Here is a 20,173-nt window from a genome sequence, read left to right as displayed (position 1 = left end):
CATTCAATTTAGATGACGATATCGAATTCCGTTTGAAAGATAGACGCAGAAGCATCAAAGTCTCAAGAAATACAAGGGTAAGCTTTGTCAAACCCATTACATGTCCATATGGGAGCAAATATCTCATGACCCATTACATCTACAATCTTCCCTCTTACGTTGTTTGTTAAGCTATCCTTGACACACCATCCATGCAATTTAGATGACGATATCGAATTCCGTTTGAAAGATAGACGCAGAAGCATCAAAGTCTCAAGAAATACAAGGGTAAGATTTGTCAAATCCATTACATGTCCATATGGGAGCAAATATCTCATGACCCATTAAATCTACAGCCTTCCTTCTTAAGTTGTTTGTTAAGCTATCCTTGACACGCAATCCATGCAATTTAGATGACGATATCGAATTCCGTTTGAAAGATAGACGCAGAAGCATCAAAGTCTCAAGAAATACAAGGGTAAGCTTTGTCAAACCCATTACATGTCCATATGGGAGCAAATTTCTCATGACCCATTACATCTACAATCTTCCCTCTTACGTTGTTTGTTAAGCTATCCTTGACACACCATCCACGCAATTTAGATGACGATATTGAATTCCGTTTGAAAGATAGACGCAGAAGCATCAAAGTCTCAAGAAATACAAGGGTAAGTTTTGTCAAACCCATTACATGTCCATATGGGAGCAAATATCGCATGACCCATTACATCTACAGTCTTCCTTCTTACGTTGTTTGCTAAGCTATCCTTGACACACCATCCATGCAATTTAGATGACGATATCGAATTTCGTTTGAAAGATAGACGCAGAAGTATCCAAGTCTCAAGAAACACAAGTGTAAGCTTTGTCAAACCCATTACATGTCCATATGAGAGCATATATCTCATGACCCATTACATCTACAGTCTTCCCTCTTACGTTGTTTGTTAAGCTATCCTTGACACACAATCCATGCAATTTAGATGATGATATCGAATTCCGTTTGAAAGATAGACGCAGAAGCATCAAAGTCTCAAGAAATACAAGGGTAAGCTTTGTCAAACCCATTACATGTCCATATGGGAGCAAATATCTCATGACCCATTACATCTACAATCTTCCCTCTTTCGTTGTTTGTTAAGCTATCCTTGACACACCATCCATGCAATTTAGATGACGATATCGAATTCCGTTTGAAAGATAGACGCAGAAGCATCAAAGTCTCAAGAAATACAAGGGTAAGCTTTGTCAAACCCATTACATGTCCATATGGGGGCAAATATCTTATGACCCATTACATCTACAGTCTTCCTTCTTACGTTGTTTGTTAAGCTATCCTTGACACACCATCCATGCAATTTAGATGATGATATCGAATTCCGTTTGAAAGATAGACGCAGAAGCATCCAAGTCTCAAGAAACACAAATGTAAGCTTTGTCAAACCCATTACATGTCCATATGAGAGCATATATCTCATGACCCATAGCATCTACAACCTTATTTCTTACGCTGTTTGTTAAGCTATCCTTGACACACCATCCATGCAATTTAGATGACGATATCGAATTCCGTTTGAAAGATAGACGCAGAAGCATCAAGGTCTCAAGAAATACAAGGGTAAGCTTTGTCAAACCCATTACATGTCCATATGGGAGCAAATATCTCATGACCCATTACATCTACAGTCTTCTTTCTTACGTTGTTTGTTAAGCTATCCTTGAAACACCATCCATGCAATTTAGATGACGATATCGAATTCCGTTTGAAAGATAGACGCAGAAGCATCAAAGTCTCAAGAAATACAAGGGTAAATTTTGTCAAACCCATTACATGTCCATATGGGAGCAAATATCTCATGACCCATAGCATCTACAGTCTTCCTTCTTACGTTGTTTGTTAAGCTATCCTTGACACACAATCCATGCAATTTAGATGATGATATCGAATTCCGTTTGAAAGATAGACGCAGAAGCCTCCAAGTCTCAAGAAAAACAAGTGTAAGCTTTGTCAAACCCATTACATGTCCATATGAGAGCAAATATCTCATGACCCATTACATCTACAGTCTTCCTTCTTACGTTGTTTGCTAAGCTATCCTTGACACACCATCCATGCAATTTAGATGACGATATCGAATTCCGTTTGAAAGATAGACGCAGAAGCATCAAAGTCTCAAGAAATACAAGGGTAAGCTTTGTCAAATCCATTACATGTCCATATGGGAGCAAATATCTCATGACCCATTACATCTACAGCCTTCCTTCTTACGTTGTTTGTTAAGCTATCCTTGACACACCATCCATGCAATTAAGATGATGATATCGAATTCCGTTTGAAAGATAGACGCAGAAGCATCCAAGTCTCAAGAAACACAAATGTAAGCTTTGTCAAACCCATTACATGTCCATATGAGAGCATATATCTCATGACCCATAGCATCTACAACCTTATTTCTTACGCTGTTTGTTAAGCTATCCTTGACACACCATCCATGCAACTTAGATGACGATATCGAATTCCGTTTGAAAGATAGACGCAGAAGCATCAAGGTCTCAAGAAATACAAGGGTAAGCTTTGTCAAACCCATTACATGTCCATATGGGAGCAAATATCTCATGACCCATTACATCTACAGTCTTCTTTCTTACGTTGTTTGTTAAGCTATCCTTGAAACACCATCCATGCAATTTAGATGACGATATCGAATTCCGTTTGAAAGATAGACGCAGAAGCATCAAAGTCTCAAGAAATACAAGGGTAAATTTTGTCAAACCTATTACATGTCCATATGGGAGCAAATATCTCAGGACCCATAGCATCTACAATCTTTCCTCTTACGTTGTTTGTTAAGCTATCCTTGACACACAATCCATGCAATTTAGATGATGATATCGAATTCCGTTTGAAAGATAGACGCAGAAGCATCAAAGTCTCAAGAAATACAAGGGTAAGCTTTGTCAAATCCATTACATGTCCATATGGGAGCAAATATCTCATGACCCATTACATCTACAGTCTTCCTTCTTACGTTATTTGTTAAGCTATCCTTGACACACAATCCATGCAATTTAGATGATGATATCGAATTCCGTTTGAAAGATAGACGCAGAAGCATCCAAGTCTCAAGAAAAACAAGTTTAAGCTTTGTCAAACCCATTACATGTCCATATGGGAGCAAATATCTCATGACCCATAACATCTACAGTCTTCCTTGTCACGTTGTTTGTTAAGATATCCTTGACACACCATCCATGCAATTTAGATGACGATATCGAATTCCGTTTGAAAGATAGACGCAGAAGCATCAAAGTCTCAAGAAATACAAGGGTAAGCTTTGTCAAACCCATTACATGTCCATATGGGAGCAAATATCTCATGACCCATTACATCTACAATCTTCCCTCTTACGTTGTTTGTTAAGCTATCCTTGACACACCATCCATGCAATTTAGATGACGATATCGAATTCCGTTTGAAAGATAGACGCAGAAGCATCAAAGTCTCAAGAAATACAAGGGTAAGATTTGTCAAATCCATTACATGTCCATATGGGAGCAAATATCTCATGACCCATTAAATCTACAGCCTTCCTTCTTAAGTTGTTTGTTAAGCTATCCTTGACACGCAATCCATGCAATTTAGATGACGATATCGAATTCCGTTTGAAAGATAGACGCAGAAGCATCAAAGTCTCAAGAAATACAAGGGTAAGCTTTGTCAAACCCATTACATGTCCATATGGGAGCAAATTTCTCATGACCCATTACATCTACAATCTTCCCTCTTACGTTGTTTGTTAAGCTATCCTTGACACACCATCCACGCAATTTAGATGACGATATTGAATTCCGTTTGAAAGATAGACGCAGAAGCATCAAAGTCTCAAGAAATACAAGGGTAAGTTTTGTCAAACCCATTACATGTCCATATGGGAGCAAATATCGCATGACCCATTACATCTACAGTCTTCCTTCTTACGTTGTTTGCTAAGCTATCCTTGACACACCATCCATGCAATTTAGATGACGATATCGAATTTCGTTTGAAAGATAGACGCAGAAGTATCCAAGTCTCAAGAAACACAAGTGTAAGCTTTGTCAAACCCATTACATGTCCATATGAGAGCATATATCTCATGACCCATTACATCTACAGTCTTCCCTCTTACGTTGTTTGTTAAGCTATCCTTGACACACAATCCATGCAATTTAGATGATGATATCGAATTCCGTTTGAAAGATAGACGCAGAAGCATCAAAGTCTCAAGAAATACAAGGGTAAGCTTTGTCAAACCCATTACATGTCCATATGGGAGCAAATATCTCATGACCCATTACACCTACAATCTTCCCTCTTTCGTTGTTTGTTAAGCTATCCTTGACACACCATCCATGCAATTTAGATGACGATATCGAATTCCGTTTGAAAGATAGACACAGAAGCATCAAAGTCTCAAGAAATACAAGGGTAAGCTTTGTCAAACCCATTACATGTCCATATGGGGGCAAATATCTTATGACCCATTACATCTACAGTCTTCCTTCTTACGTTGTTTGTTAAGCTATCCTTGACACACCATCCATGCAATTTAGATGATGATATCGAATTCCGTTTGAAAGATAGACGCAGAAGCATCCAAGTCTCAAGAAACACAAATGTAAGCTTTGTCAAACCCATTACATGTCCATATGAGAGCATATATCTCATGACCCATAGCATCTACAACCTTATTTCTTACGCTGTTTGTTAAGCTATCCTTGACACACCATCCATGCAATTTAGATGACGATATCGAATTCCGTTTGAAAGATAGACGCAGAAGCATCAAGGTCTCAAGAAATACAAGGGTAAGCTTTGTCAAACCCATTACATGTCCATATGGGAGCAAATATCTCATGACCCATTACATCTACAGTCTTCTTTCTTACGTTGTTTGTTAAGCTATTCTTGAAACACCATCCATGCAATTTAGATGACGATATCGAATTCCGTTTGAAAGATAGACGCAGAAGCATCAAAGTCTCAAGAAATACAAGGGTAAATTTTGTCAAACCCATTACATGTCCATATGGGAGCAAATATCTCATGACCCATAGCATCTACAGTCTTCCTTCTTACGTTGTTTGTTAAGCTATCCTTGACACACAATCCATGCAATTTAGATGATGATATCGAATTCCGTTTGAAAGATAGACGCAGAAGCCTCCAAGTCTCAAGAAAAACAAGTGTAAGCTTTGTCAAACCCATTACATGTCCATATGAGAGCAAATATCTCATGACCCATTACATCTACAGTCTTCCTTCTTACGTTGTTTGCTAAGCTATCCTTGACACACCATCCATGCAATTTAGATGACGATATCGAATTCCGTTTGAAAGATAGACGCAGAAGCATCAAAGTCTCAAGAAATACAAGGGTAAGCTTTGTCAAATCCATTACATGTCCATATGGGAGCAAATATCTCATGACCCATTACATCTACAGCCTTCCTTCTTACGTTGTTTGTTAAGCTATCCTTGACACACCATCCATGCAATTAAGATGATGATATCGAATTCCGTTTGAAAGATAGACGCAGAAGCATCCAAGTCTCAAGAAACACAAGTGTAAGCTTTGTCAAACCCATTACATGTCCATATGGGACCAAATATCTCATAACCCATTACATCTACAGTCTTCCTTCTTACGTTGTTTGTTAAGCTATCCTTGACACACAATCCATGCAATTTAGATGATGATATCGAATTCCGTTTAAAAGATAGACGCAGAAGCATCCAAGTCTCAAGAAAAACAAGTGTAAGCTTTGTCAAACCCATTACATGTCCATATGAGAGCAAATATCTCATGACCCATTACATCTACAGTCTTCCTTCTTACGTTGTTTGCTAAGCTATCCTTGACACACCGTCCATGCAATTTAGATGACGATATCGAATTCCGTTTGAAAGATAGACGCAGAAGCATCAAAGTCTCAAGAAATACAAGGGTAAGCTTTGTCAAATCCATTACATGTCCATATGGGAGCAAATATCTCATGACCCATTACATCTACAGCCTTCCTTCTTACGTTGTTTGTTAAGCTATCCTTGACACACCATCCATGCAATTTAGATGACGATATCGAATTCCGTTTGAAAGATAGACGCAGAAGCATCAAAGTCTCAAGAAATACAAGGGTAAGCTTTGTCAAACCCATTACATGTCCATATGGGAGCAAATATCTCATGACCCATTACATCTACAGTCTTCCCTCTTACGTTGTTTGTTAAACTATTCTTGACACACCATCCATGCAATTTAGATGATGATATCGAATTCCGTTTGAAAGCTAGACGCAGAAGCATCCAAGTCTCAAGAAACACAAGTGTAAGCTTTGTCAAACCCATTACATGTCCATATGGGACCAAATATCTCATGACCCATTACATCTACAGTCTTCCTTCTTACGTTGTTTGTTAAGCTATCCTTGAAACACAATCCATGCAATTTAGATGATGATATCGAATTCCGTTTGAAAGATAGACGCAGAAGCATCCAAGTCGCAAGAAATATAAGGGTAAGCTTTGTCAAACCCATTACATGTCCATATGAGAGCATATATCTCATGACCCATAGCATCTACAACCTTCTTTCTTACGCTGTTTGTTAAGCTATCCTGGACACACCATCCATGCAATTTAGATGATGATATCGAATTCCGTTTGAAAGATAGACGCAGAAGCATCAAAGTCTCAAGAAATACAAGGGTAATCTTTGTCAAACCCATTACATGTCCATATGGGAGCAAATATCTCATGACCCATTACATCTACAGTCTTCCCTCTTACGTTGTTTGTTAAGCTATCCTTGACACACCATCCATGCAATTTAGATGATGATATCGAATTCCGTTTGAAAGCTAGACGCAGAAGCATCCAAGTCTCAAGAAACACAAGTGTAAGCTTTGTCAAACCCATTACATGTCCATATGGGACCAAATATCTCATGACCCATTACATCTACAGTCTTCCTTCTTACGTTGTTTGTTAAGCTATCCTTGAAACACAATCCATGCAATTTAGATGATGATATCGAATTCCGTTTGAAAGATAGACGCAGAAGCATCAAAGTCTCAAGAAATACAAGGGTAAGCTTTGTCAAACCCATTACATGTCCATATGGGAGCAAATATCTCATGACCTATTACATCTACAGTCTTCCTTCTTACGTTGTTTGCTAAGCTATCCTTGACACACCATCCATGCAATTTAGATGATGATATCGAATTCCGTTTGAAAGATAGACGCAGAACCACCCAAGTCTCAAGAAATACAAGGGTAAGCTTTGTCAAATCCATTACATGTCCATATGGGAGCAAATATCTCATGACCCATTACATCTACAGTCTTCATTCTCACGTTGTTTGTTAAGCTATCCTTGACACACCATCCATGCAATTTAGATGACGATATCGAATTCCGTTTGAAAGATAGACGCAGAAGCATCAAAGTCTCAAGAAATACAAGGGTTAGCTTTGTCAAATCCATTACATGTCCATATGGGAGAAAATATCTAATGACCCATTACATCTACAGTCTTCCCTCTTACGTTGTTTGTTAAGCTATCCTTGACACACCATCCATGTAATTTAGATGACGATATCGAATTCCGTTTGAAAGATAGACGCAGAAGCATGAAAGTCTCAAGAAATACAAGGGTAATCTTTTTCAAACCCATTACATGTCCATATGGGAGCAAATATCTCATGACCCATTACATCTACAATCTTCCCTCTTACGTTGTTTGTTAAGCTATCCTTGACACACCATCCATGCAATTTAGATGACGATATCGAATTCCGTTTGAAAGATAGACGCAGAAGCATCAAAGTCTCAAGAAATACAAGGGTAAGCTTTGTCAAACCCATTACATGTTCATATGGGAGCAAATATCTTATGACCCATTACATCTACAGTCTTCCTTCTTACGTTGTTTGTTAAGCTATCCTTGACACACCATCCATGCAATTTAGATGATGATATCGAATTCCGTTTGAAAGATAGACGCAGAAGCATCCAAGTCTCAAGAAACACAAATGTAAGCTTTGTCAAACCCATTACATGTCCATATGAGAGCATATATCTCATGACCCATTACATCTACAGTCTTCCTTCTCACGTTGTTTGTTAAGCTATCCTTGACACACCATCCATGCAATTTAGATGATGATATCGAATTCCGTTTGAAAGATAGACGCAGAAGCATCAAAGTCTCAAGAAATACAAGGGTCAGCTTTGTCAAACCCATTACATGTCCATATGGGAGCAAATATCTCATGACCCATTACATCTACAGTCTTCCTTCTTACGTTGTTTGTTAAGCTATCCTTGACACACCATCCATGCAATTTAGACGATGATATCGAATTCCGTTTGAAAGATAGACGCAGAAGCATCCAAGTCTCAAGAAACACAAGTGTAAGCTTTGTCAAATCCATTACATGTCCATATGGGAGCAAATATCTCATGACCCATTACATCTACAGTCTTCCTTCTCACGTTGTTTTTAAGCTATCATTGACACACAATCCATGCAATTTAGATGACGATATCGAATTCCGTTTGAAAGATAGACGCAGAAGCATCAAAGTCTCAAGAAATACAAGGGTAAGCTTTGTCAAACCCATTACATGTCCATATGGGAGCAAATATCTCATGACCCATTACATCTACAGTCTTCCTTCTTACGTTGTTTGTTAAGCTATCCTTGACACACCATCCATGCAATTTAGATGATGATATCGAAGTCTCAAGAAATGCAAGGGTAAGCTATGACAAACCCATTACATGTCCATATGGTGTAATAGTCCGTAGTTATAAATAAAACACGTCTGAATTATTCTCGAACTCCGTAAAAAGTAATTTTTATTATATTTTCATATTTGATATTCACATGACATTATTGTCTATGCTACCGATACTACAGATACTATTTATACCCTATACCACAATGTGGAAAAGGGTATTATAAGTTTGTTTTGGTAAAAATTCATGTAACACCGCGAAATAATTGTCGGAGACCCCCAATGTGGTATACCGATCTTCATATCTCGACGAGATAAAGCGATTTTGAGATGTGTGTCCGTCCGTCCGTCCGTCCGTCTGTCCATTATAAATTGTAAACACGCTCCAGGCCGCAATTGTGGACCGATGTATGGAGGTCGGGTTCAGATCAGAATAGATCCCTATTCTTATTGGTGATGATCGCGAAATATTTAGCGGGTGAAATGGACCAAAAACATAATATTTATCCAATTTTCTAGCGGCTCTGTAGGTCTCAATAATAGTCCGATCAACGCGTAAATTTAAATAAGGTAAGAGTATATCACAAAGGAGAAGCTTGCAATTTGAGATGGCGATCGGATAATATTTAGAGGGTTAAATGGACCAAAACTTTTGTGTGAAAAGTGTGAAAATTTTTAATATACAGCTTATATCTTAATTCCTAGAAGTGACATTCCGGACAAGTGAGATATACTTGAAAGTGGAACGCTTGACCTTTCAATTGATACCAATTATGTTGGTGTGCATGATCAGATAACAGAGTTACAGCCTAAAATATTCCGTTATTTGTTTGTAGTGTAATAATAAACTCGCTAGAAGTCGCAATTATACATCAATAGTCACGAAATTTTGAACCGGGTAAGAGTATAGGTCGAAAAAGATGCCTACAATTTTGAATGATGATCTGATATTCTTTAGCGGGTGAAATGGACTATTATTTTGTATGCAAAATATAAAAATGTTATTTTTGGTCGATATTTTAATTCCTTGAGGACATATATATTTCGCAAAATAGCCTACATATGGAAAAAACTATTGACCTTTCCTCTGATCTAAATTGCAATAAAGTGTTTGCTAGGTAACGGGCCTACTGCCTAATATATAATGGGTTCTGTGTAGAGAACCACATTTTTATCCCATGCTACATATTGTCTTTCCAAAAGATTATGTAACACCACGAAATATTCGTCCTAGACCTCTTATTTGGTATGCCAAAATTCATATCTCGACGAGATAAAGCGATGTGTGTCCGTCCATTAAAAATTGTAAACAAGCTTAAGGCCGCAATTATGGACCCATTGTAACGAATTTTTTAAGGAGGTTAGGTGCGGGCCAGAATAGAAATGATTAGTTTTTGGTGATGATCGTGAAATGTTCAGAGGATGAAATGGACCAAAAACAAAATTTTAACCAATTTTGTAGCGGCTCTGTAGGTCAAAATAATAACCCGCAAAATTTTAAAGAAAGTTTGAGTTTATGATGAAGAAGAAACGTACAAACCAACGTGAAGATCAGATAAAACTTAGCGGGTTAAATGGACTGAAACTTTTGTGTGAAATTGGTAAAAATTTCAATAACGTAGCGGTTAAACAACGGAAGTAATAGTACTACATAAGTGGGTTTCATTACATTTTAGTTTGTGTGAACTAAATTTTCCTTTCCTGCTACAAAAATGTCTTTGTCATGCTATACAACTTTATGGTTTTGGTTATAAGTATTATACATTACATCTCTGATATTTGATAATTAAATTTTCATAATCATTGAAAAGAAGTTCCGTGGAGAGCGATTGTCCAGGGATAGTGGTATAGGGTATCCCATGGTCGGCTCCGTCCGACTATAGACTTTTCTTATTTGTTTTTTTTTTTATTTTTTTTTTCAAAATTAATATAAACAAATTATTCTGATTACATTCGATACTCCTGGAATCGTATTGGCTTTTGACGTTTGGCTGGCAATAGTCGCCCCTGTTGCGGCGATCCCAAGTCCCCCGTTGGCAATACGATCGAAGGAGATTGATTGCCCGTGGTTCGGGCACAAGGCTTTGATTTATTTCCTTCGTTCACAAGTGGATTGAACGATGATTCATTTATACTGTCGTCAATTGAAATTCGTTTAAGATGTGCAACGTTCCGTCGCTTCCTTCTTCCATTTTCCGTCGATTCAACCAAAGCTTCAGAACCACTCCTTTTCAATACTTTGTGTATGTTTGGCTCAAATGGTGAGTCTAACTTATTCATCACAACCTGCCGTTTTAATATGACCATGTCCCCTTCTTTTATATCGATATGCTTAGCATTTCTCTTGGAATCTGCATATACCTTTCCTTTTTCTTTTTGTTCTTTGTCACGATCATGCAGCTCTTCGTCGATTTCCAATGGCTGTGTTATAGTTGGAAGCTTATCTCTTATCTTCTGATTGAACATCAATTCGGCTGGCGACTTCAATGTTGTTGAGTGTGGTGTTGATCGATACATCAACAAATATTTCAACAATTCTGCTTTCCAGTTGCTTTTTGTTGCTTGACTTATTTTCAGAACCTTCAATAGTGACCGATTTTGCCGCTCAACCTCACCATTTTGCTGGGGCCAGTATGGTGTCGTGTTTATCAATTTAATGTTGTTTATTTCGCAGTAATTTCGAAACTCAGCGCCAAACTGTGGTCCATTATCTGCCGTAATGGATTCTGGAAATCCAAATCGCGCAAAAATGATTTCCAATCGATTTATGGTTTCCATTGTATCGATCTTTGTCATTATCTCGACCTCCATGAAACAACTGTAGTAATCAACGATGACAAATAGGTGGTGACCCGAAGGTAATGGTCCACAAAAATTCACCGCTAGGTGCTGCCACGGTTCTGATGGTAATTCGGTTCTGCGTATCGGTTCTGGATTAGACGGTATACTAACGAGGGTACAACCTTGACACCTTTTTACCATGGCCTCAACATTTTGATCGATTCTAGGCCACCATACTTTTGCTCGTAGACGTCTTTTCATTACCGTCATACCTGGATGTCCTTCATGGGCCAAATCTAGTACACGACTCCGCAAGTCCGATGGAATGACAATACGTGTGCCTCTTAATAGTATACGATCTGCAAAACTCAATTCTGTTTCATATACTTTGTATGATTCAGCAGCACCAACCCATTCTTGATTCATAATTGCATTTCTTACTGCTTGAATTTCATGGTCGTTATCAGACGCTTGTACTATTTCCTGAAGCTTCATCGCCTTTGGAGTTACATGCGATAGCAGCCAATTGACATAACAATCTGAGTCTTCGCACCGTTCTCCAGTAATTTCAATGTTTGCTATTGAACCAACGGCCAGTCGCGATAGTGGATTGGCTATATTTGACTTACCAGGCCGGTAGATTACCTTGTATCGGTATGATTGTAATCTCAATACCCATCGTTCGATCCGTGCACATGGCTTCGATCTCGGTGCAAAGATTGTCTCCAGTGGTTTGTGGTCGGTGACTAGTTCAAATAGCAATTTTCTACTGCCCATACCAAAGCAAGGGCTTCCTTCTCTGTTTGTGCGTACCTTTTCTCGATAGCGGATAGACTGCGACCAGCGTATGATATTATACGTGGACCTGATTCGTTAAATTGTATAAGAACGGCACCTAGTCCCACTGGACTGGCATCTGCAATAATTTGGGTACGATCTTTGGTACTGTAACACCCAAGTGTTTTTTCCGTTGACATATACCGTTTTAAATCATTAAAAGCTTTTGCATGAACTGAACTCCATTCAAATTGGGTATCTTTGTGAGTTAACTTGCGCAGAGGATCGGTAATTGTAGCTAAATTTGGTATGAATTTTCCCACATAATTTACCAGACCCAAGAAACTACGTACCTCTTCAGATGTCGAAGGTTCTCGGAACCGTTTGATGGCATCCACTTTATCAAACGTAGGTGTGATCCCGTTTGGCGACAATCGATGGCCAAGAAACTCAAGCTCTGAAACTCCAATGACACATTTTTTAATGTTGAGCGTCACATTAAATTTTCGAAGACGAAACGATACTACAGATACTATTTATACCCTATACCACAATGTGGAAAAGGGTATTATAAGTTTGTTTTGGTAAAAATTCATGTAACACCGCGAAATAATTGTCGGAGACCCCCAATGTGGTATACCAATCTTCATATCTCGACGAGATAAAGCGATTTTGAGATGTGTGTCCGTCCGTCCGTCCGTCTGTCCATTATAAATTGTAAACACAATCCAGGCCGCAATTGTGGACCGATCGTCACGAAATTTTGTATGGAGGTCGGGTTCAGATCAGAATAGATCCCTATTCTTATTGGTGATGATCGCGAAATATTTAGCGGGTGAAATGGACCAAAAACATAATATTTATCCAATTTTCTAGCGGCTCTGTAGGTCTCAATAATAGTCCCATCAACGCGTAAATTTAAATAAGGTAAGAGTATATCACAAAGGAGAAGCTTGCAATTTGAGATGGCGATCGGATAATATTTAGAGGGTTAAATGGACCAAAACTTTTGTGTGAAAAGTGTGAAAATTTTTAATATACAGCTTATATCTTAATTCCTAGAAGTGACATTCCGGACAAGTGAGATATACTTGAAAGTGGAACGCTTGACCTTTCAATTGATACCAATTATGTTGGTGTGCATGATCAGATAACAGAGTTACAGCCTAAAATATTCCGTTATTTGTTTGTAGTGTAATAATAAACTCGCTAGAAGTCGCAATTATACATCAATAGTCACGAAATTTTGAACCGGGTAAGAGTATAGGTCGAAAAAGATGCCTACAATTTTGAATGATGATCTGATATTCTTTAGCGGGTGAAATGGACTATTATTTTGTATGCAAAATATAAAAATGTTATTTTTGGTCGATATTTTAATTCCTTGAGGACATATATATTTCGCAAAGTAGCCTACATATGGAAAAAACTATTGAACTTTCCTCTGATCTAAATTGCAATAAAGTGTTTGCTAGGTAACGGGCCTACTGCCTAATATATAATGGGTTCTGTGTAGAGAACCACATTTTTATCCCATGCTACATATTGTCTTTCCAAAAGATTATGTAACACCACGAAATATTCGTCCTAGACCCCTTATTTGGTATGCCAAAATTCATATCTCGACGAGATAAAGCAATGTGTGTCCGTCCATTAAAAATTGTAAACAAGCTTAAGGCCGCAATTATGGACCCATTGTAACGAATTTTTTAAGGAGGTTAGGTTCGGGCCAGAATAGAAATGATTAGTTTTTGGTGATGATCGTGAAATGTTCAGAGGATGAAATGGACCAAAAACAAAATTTTAACCAATTTTGTAGCGGCTCTGTAGGTCAAAATAATAACCCGCAAAATTTTAAAGAAAGTTTGAGTTTATGATGAAGAAGAAACGTACAAACCAACGTGAAGATCAGATAAAACTTAGCGGGTTAAATGGACTGAAACTTTTGTGTGAAATTGGTAAAAATTTCAATAACGTAGCGGTTAAACAACGGAAGTAATAGTACTACATAAGTGGGTTTCATTACATTTTAGTTTGTGTGAACTAAATTTTCCTTTCCTGCTACAAAAATGTCTTTGTCATGCTATACAACTTTATGGTTTTGGTTATAAGTATTATACATTACATCTCTGATATTTGATAATTAAATTTTCATAATCATTGAAAAGAAGTTCCGTGGAGAGCGATTGTCCAGGGATAGTGGTATAGGGTATCCCATGGTCGGCTCCGTCCGACTATAGACTTTTCTTATTTGTTTTTTTTTATTTTATTTTTTTTTTTTTTTCAAAATTAATATAAACAAATTATTCTGATTACATTCGATACTCCTGGAATCGTATTGGCTTTTGACATCTGCGTTTGGCTGGCAATAGTCGCCCCTGTTGCGGCGATCCCAAGTCCACCGTTGGCAATACGATCGAAGGAGATTGATTGCCCGTGGTTCGGGCACAAGGCTTTGATTTATTTCCTTCGTTCACAAGTGGATTGAACGATGATTCATTTATACTGTCGTCAATTGAAATTCGTTTAAGATGTGCAACGTTCCGTCGCTTCCTTCTTCCATTTTCCGTCGATTCAACCAAAGCTTCAGAACCACTCCTTTTCAATACTTTGTGTATGTTTGGCTCAAATGGTGAGTCTAACTTATTCATCACAACCTGCCGTTTTAATATGACCATGTCCCCTTCTTTTATATCGATATGCTTAGCATTTCTCTTGGAATCTGCATATACCTTTCCTTTTTCTTTTTGTTCTTTGTCACGATCATGCAGCTCTTCGTCGATTTCCAATGGCTGTGTTATAGTTGGAAGCTTATCTCTTATCTTCCGATTGAACATCAATTCGGCTGGCGACTTCAATGTTGTTGAGTGTGGTGTTGATCGATACATCAACAAATATTTCAACAATTCTGCTTTCCAGTTGCTTTTTGTTGCTTGACTTATTTTCAGAACCTTCAATAGTGACCGATTTTGCCGCTCAACCTCACCATTTTGCTGGGGCCAGTATGGTGTCGTGTTTATCAATTTAATGTTGTTTATTTCGCAGTAATTTCGAAACTCAGCGCCAAACTGTGGTCCATTATCTGCCGTAATGGATACTGGAAATCCAAATCGCGCAAAAATGATTTCCAATCGATTTATGGTTTCCATTGTATCGATCTTTGTCATTATCTCGACCTCCATGAAACGACTGTAGTAATCAACGATGACAAATAGGTGGTGACCCGAAGGTAATGGTCCACAAAAATTCACCGCTAGGTGCTGCCACGGTTCTGATGGTAATTCGGTTCTGCGTATCGGTTCTGGATTAGACGGTATACTAACGAGGGTACAACCTTGACACCTTTTTACCATGGCCTCAACATTTTGATCGATTCTAGGCCACCATACTTTTGCTCGTAGACGTCTTTTCATTACCGTCATACCTGGATGTCCTTCATGGGCTAAATCTAGTACACGACTCCGCAAGTCCGATGGAATGACAATACGTGTGCCTCTTAATAGTATACGATCTGCAAAACTCAATTCTGTTTCATATACTTTGTATGATTCAGCAGCACCAACCCATTCTTGATTCATAATTGCATTTTTTACTGCTTGAATTTCATGGTCGTTATCAGACGCTTGTACTATTTCCTGAAGCTTCATCGCCTTTGGAGTTACATGCGATAGCAGCCAATTGACATAATAATCTGAGTCTTCGCACCGTTCTCCAGTAATTTCAATGTTTGCTATTGAACCAACTGCCAGTCGCGATAGTGGATCGGCTATATTTGACTTACCAGGCCGGTAGATTACCTTTTATCGGTATGATTGTAATCTCAATACCCATCGTTCCATCCGTGCACATGGCTTCGATCTCGGTGCAAAGATTGTCTCCAGTGGTTTGTGGTCGGTGACTAGTTCAAATAGCTTTCCATAAACGTAGTAATGGAATCTTTCTACTGCCCATACCAAAGCAAGGGCTTCCTTCTCTGTTTGTGCGTACCTTTTCTCGATAGCGGATAGACTGCGACCAGCGTATGATATTATACGTGGACCTGATTCGTTAAATTGTATAAGAACGGCACCTAGTCCCACTGGACTGGCATCTGCAATAATTTGGGTACGATCTTTGGTACTGTAATACCCAAGTGTTTTTTCTGTTGACATATACCGTTTTAAATCATTACAAGCTTTTGCATGAACTGAACTCCATTCAAATTGGGTATCTTTGTGAGTTAACTTGCGCAGAGGATCGGTAATTGTAGCTAAATTTGGTATGAATTTTCCCACATAATTTACCAGACCCAAGAAACTACGTACCTCTTCAGATGTCGAAGGTTCTCGGAACCGTTTGATGGCATCCACTTTATCAAACGTAGGTGTGATCCCGTTTGGCGACAATCGATGGCCAAGAAACTCAAGCTCTGAAACTCCAATGACACATTTTTTTATGTTGAGCGTCACATTAAATTTTCGAAGACGATCAAAAACCTTTTTCAAACGTCTATCATGCTCATCTTTCGTCTCCGCGTAAACAATAATATCATCTATAAAATTAAGACACCCGTCACACCCATTTAGTACTTGTTCCATAATTTTTTGAAAGATTTCTGGAGCGCATGTAATGCCAAACATCAGCCTAGTATAAAGATAGAGTCCACGCTTAGTTATAAATGTCGTGATTTCTCTTGAATCAGGAGCAATTTCGACCTGGTGGAAGGCCTGCTTAATGTCCAATTTGGAGAAAAATTTACCGGTGCCTATATGGGGTAGAAAATCGTCTATCGTTGGTAACGGGTGATTTTCTCTACTGAACGCCTCATTTGCTCGACGCATATCGACACATAGACGTATATCATCTCGTTTTGGCACCACGACAACCGGAGAAACCCATTTCGAGGGGCCATTCACCTTTTCAATAATACCTTGTCGTAACATTTCTTGAATCTTTTTGTCGACAGCTTCCTCGAGTGGAGCAGGGATACGCCGATACGGTTGTACTATGGGTTTTAGATTTTCTTTTATCGGTATGTGAACTATGATACCGGCGATTTTGCCAAGTTGATGATCATCAGTTTTCCCAGTAACTTGATTGATGTTATTTCCTATTTTTAATACTTGCAAACACATAGCCGTATCGCGCCCTAATAAGAGCTTCCCTTTTTCATCAACAACATAAAAATCTGCTATAGTGCTTCTACCATCTATCTGAACCATCGCTTTGAAAAGTCCCATAAGCTTCAACGGTTTTCCACCATATGCTGTGAATGTCTTATCAGTTTGTTTCTGGCGACCGATTACATTTACATTTTTGCTTTTCAAATCCATCCAATTTTCTCGATCCACCACATTGTATTTTGATCCCGAGTCAATGATAGCCGTGGTCTCAACACCTCCAATTTGACATCGTATTTCGTTTGAACTGTCGTATGTACTAATGCAAAATACATTATCATCAGCATTATCGTCATACTCCTCCATAGAAGAAACCATCTGCACCCGTTCCGTTTCGTAGTTCCCTGTCGCTCTGTTTAATGACTTATAGCGTGAATCGTTTTCATCGTAATGCTCATTTCTCTTGCGCTTCCGAATGTTCGTTGTCATACATTTCCGAGCAAAATGATTTTTCCCACCACACTTCGAACATTCTTTACCCTTCGCTGGACAGCGATTGTCATTAGCCTTATGACCCTTTGTTCCACACCGATAACATTCGAATCGACTGTTTTGGTTACTTCGAAATTGTCGTTTGCGCATATCCTGACTGCCAATTTTGCACACATCTACATTATTGTTGTTCGGCGAATTACTGTCACCGCAAGCTGACTTGGATGTTCGAAACGACTTCTGCTGTTCCGATACTGCTTCTATAATCCTTGCCATTTTCAAAATTTCATCCAAACTGTCATCACCACGTTCAAGAATCTTACGCCGCAGTAAATCAGATGAACATGCCTCCGTGATTTGATCCTTAATGTTGCTCTCAATTTGATTTCCAAAATTACATCTTTCGGCCTGTGTACGAAGACGCACTGCAAACAGTTCAATTCTCTCGTTTGGTTCTTGTTTCATTTTTCGAAAGATGTGTCGTTCATATGTGGCATTTCGTTTCGGTGCAAAGAAATTCTGTAATTTCATTACCGCATCATCATATTTGTTTAAATGAGGAATAAATCCACCAATCAGTGCCCCGCGTTTGACATAATCCTCTGTGTGCGGCAAATTGAAGAACACCTCCTGTACTTTTGTGCCAGCATAATGTAACAACCAACTGTATTTTTCGTCACAATCTGTTATTCGATTTGCAGTTGCAAAAAGCTCAAAGCCACGCAACCAACTATTCCATTTAATTGCACAGTTACCATCATCTATTTCAAACTGAAATTCCAACAGCCCACGTGTGAATTGTGTCCGACCCATATCTAAATCTTTAAGACACAAATAATTTAATTTCCTGTGACATCTTCTTGAATCGTCACACCTTCATTTCACTTCCCAACTTCGGGGTTGCTTATACACATTGCATATTAGCTTGAATAAATCATTCTACTTTTCTATATTTTGCTCTCTTCTGAATTTAATCAATTGCGAACCGAATTTAATCATCGCACCAGCAAAATAATTCGCATTGCTCAATATGTATTCTGAATTTAATCAATTGCGAACCGAATTTTATCATCGCATTAGCAATACATCATCATCATCTTAATCTAATGTGAACCGAATTTAATTCTCACATTAGAAATTGGGAGCTGATCATCGCATTTTCCAACATTACAAATTCCTTACTCAATTTGTTTGCACTGTGTATAAGTAACCATACCATAGTTTGAACTTCCATACACAGAAGTTAATATTCCAAACTCATGGCTCATTTTGATATTGTGTACATGTAAAAGAAAAAAAATATAAATAAAGTTTACTCGAGCTTGAGGTCTATAAATTTGGTTTATTTATTTATTGCCTCCAATATTTCGAAATTCTATGAATTTCATCTTCAGGGAGTATTTTAGATCTACAAAATAAATAGAAGTACGTCTTAAAACCTATATCACAGCAATGTAAATTGTAAAATTATTTCTTTTTTGTAAAAACACATAAAAAAGGACGATCGCTTACATGTAAATAATAATAATAATCAAACTTAAAAACTAGTGTAGTGTGACTACAACCGTCGAATGTTTTTATTGCACTGATTACTATTTCTATTTATTGCAACGATCTCCCTCTCCGTGTTAAATGTCTGTAGCAGTATGCTGTGTTGTCGGTGTCTGTTTTGCTGTTGATTCTCCTTGTTGTTGGTAGACTATTAATATGGAGCATTTCTAATGTGAATCTCTTGTTGTAGTTGTTCTCAGTTTGTAATACTTTTACGTCGTCAATCAAAGGCTCGTGGTTTTTTTGTTTACAGTGTTCTGCGATGGCTGTTTTTTGTGTTAAGTTCGAGTTTCTCAGTTTTATGTCGGATCTGTGTGCTGACATGCGTGTTCTTAATTTGTTCTTTGTCGTACCAACGTAAAGCTTTCCGCAGTTCTCTTGCTGATTACCACCACATTCTATTTCATAGATCACATTATGTTTGTCCATTCTTGGTATTTTACTTTTTAAGTTACTAAATATTCGTTTTGTTGTATTGTTTGAACTGTGGGCAATAGTGTATTTATTTTTGTCGTAAATATCAGACTTTTCAAATCTCTCTGATATCTTAGGTACATATACCAGTGATTTGTATATTTGTTGTGTTTCAACCTCTTTTGGTTCTTGTATACGTTTTGGTTTATAGTTATTTATTAAAGAATTAGTTATATGTGTTGGAAAATTATTTTGGGTGAGTATTTTTCGAATTTTCATCTTATTTTCTTCATGGA

General features: G+C 38.0%; 1 protein-coding gene across 1 annotated transcript; it reads right to left on the bottom strand.

Moving 5' to 3' along the window:
• Positions 1-16,121: 16,121 nt before the first annotated feature.
• LOC141391871 (uncharacterized) lies at positions 16,122-18,725 on the bottom strand. Its single transcript, XM_073964562.1, has one exon. The coding sequence runs from the start codon at positions 18,723-18,725 to the stop codon at positions 16,122-16,124; it is 2,604 nt and encodes an 867-aa protein (XP_073820663.1).
• Between the last annotated feature and the right edge of the window lie 1,448 nt (positions 18,726-20,173).

Source organism: Musca autumnalis, unplaced genomic scaffold, assembly GCF_047663935.1.
Source record: "Musca autumnalis isolate F117 unplaced genomic scaffold, ASM4766393v1 scaffold_18, whole genome shotgun sequence".
In the NCBI taxonomy this organism is placed as follows: Eukaryota; Metazoa; Arthropoda; class Insecta; order Diptera; family Muscidae; genus Musca; species Musca autumnalis.
This window is presented reverse-complemented; position numbering and strand designations above follow the sequence as displayed.

Coding starts and splice junctions, on each gene's coding strand:
- LOC141391871 (XM_073964562.1), bottom strand. CDS start 18,725: ATGGGTCGGACACAATTCACACGTGGGCTGTTGGAATTTCAGTTTGAA.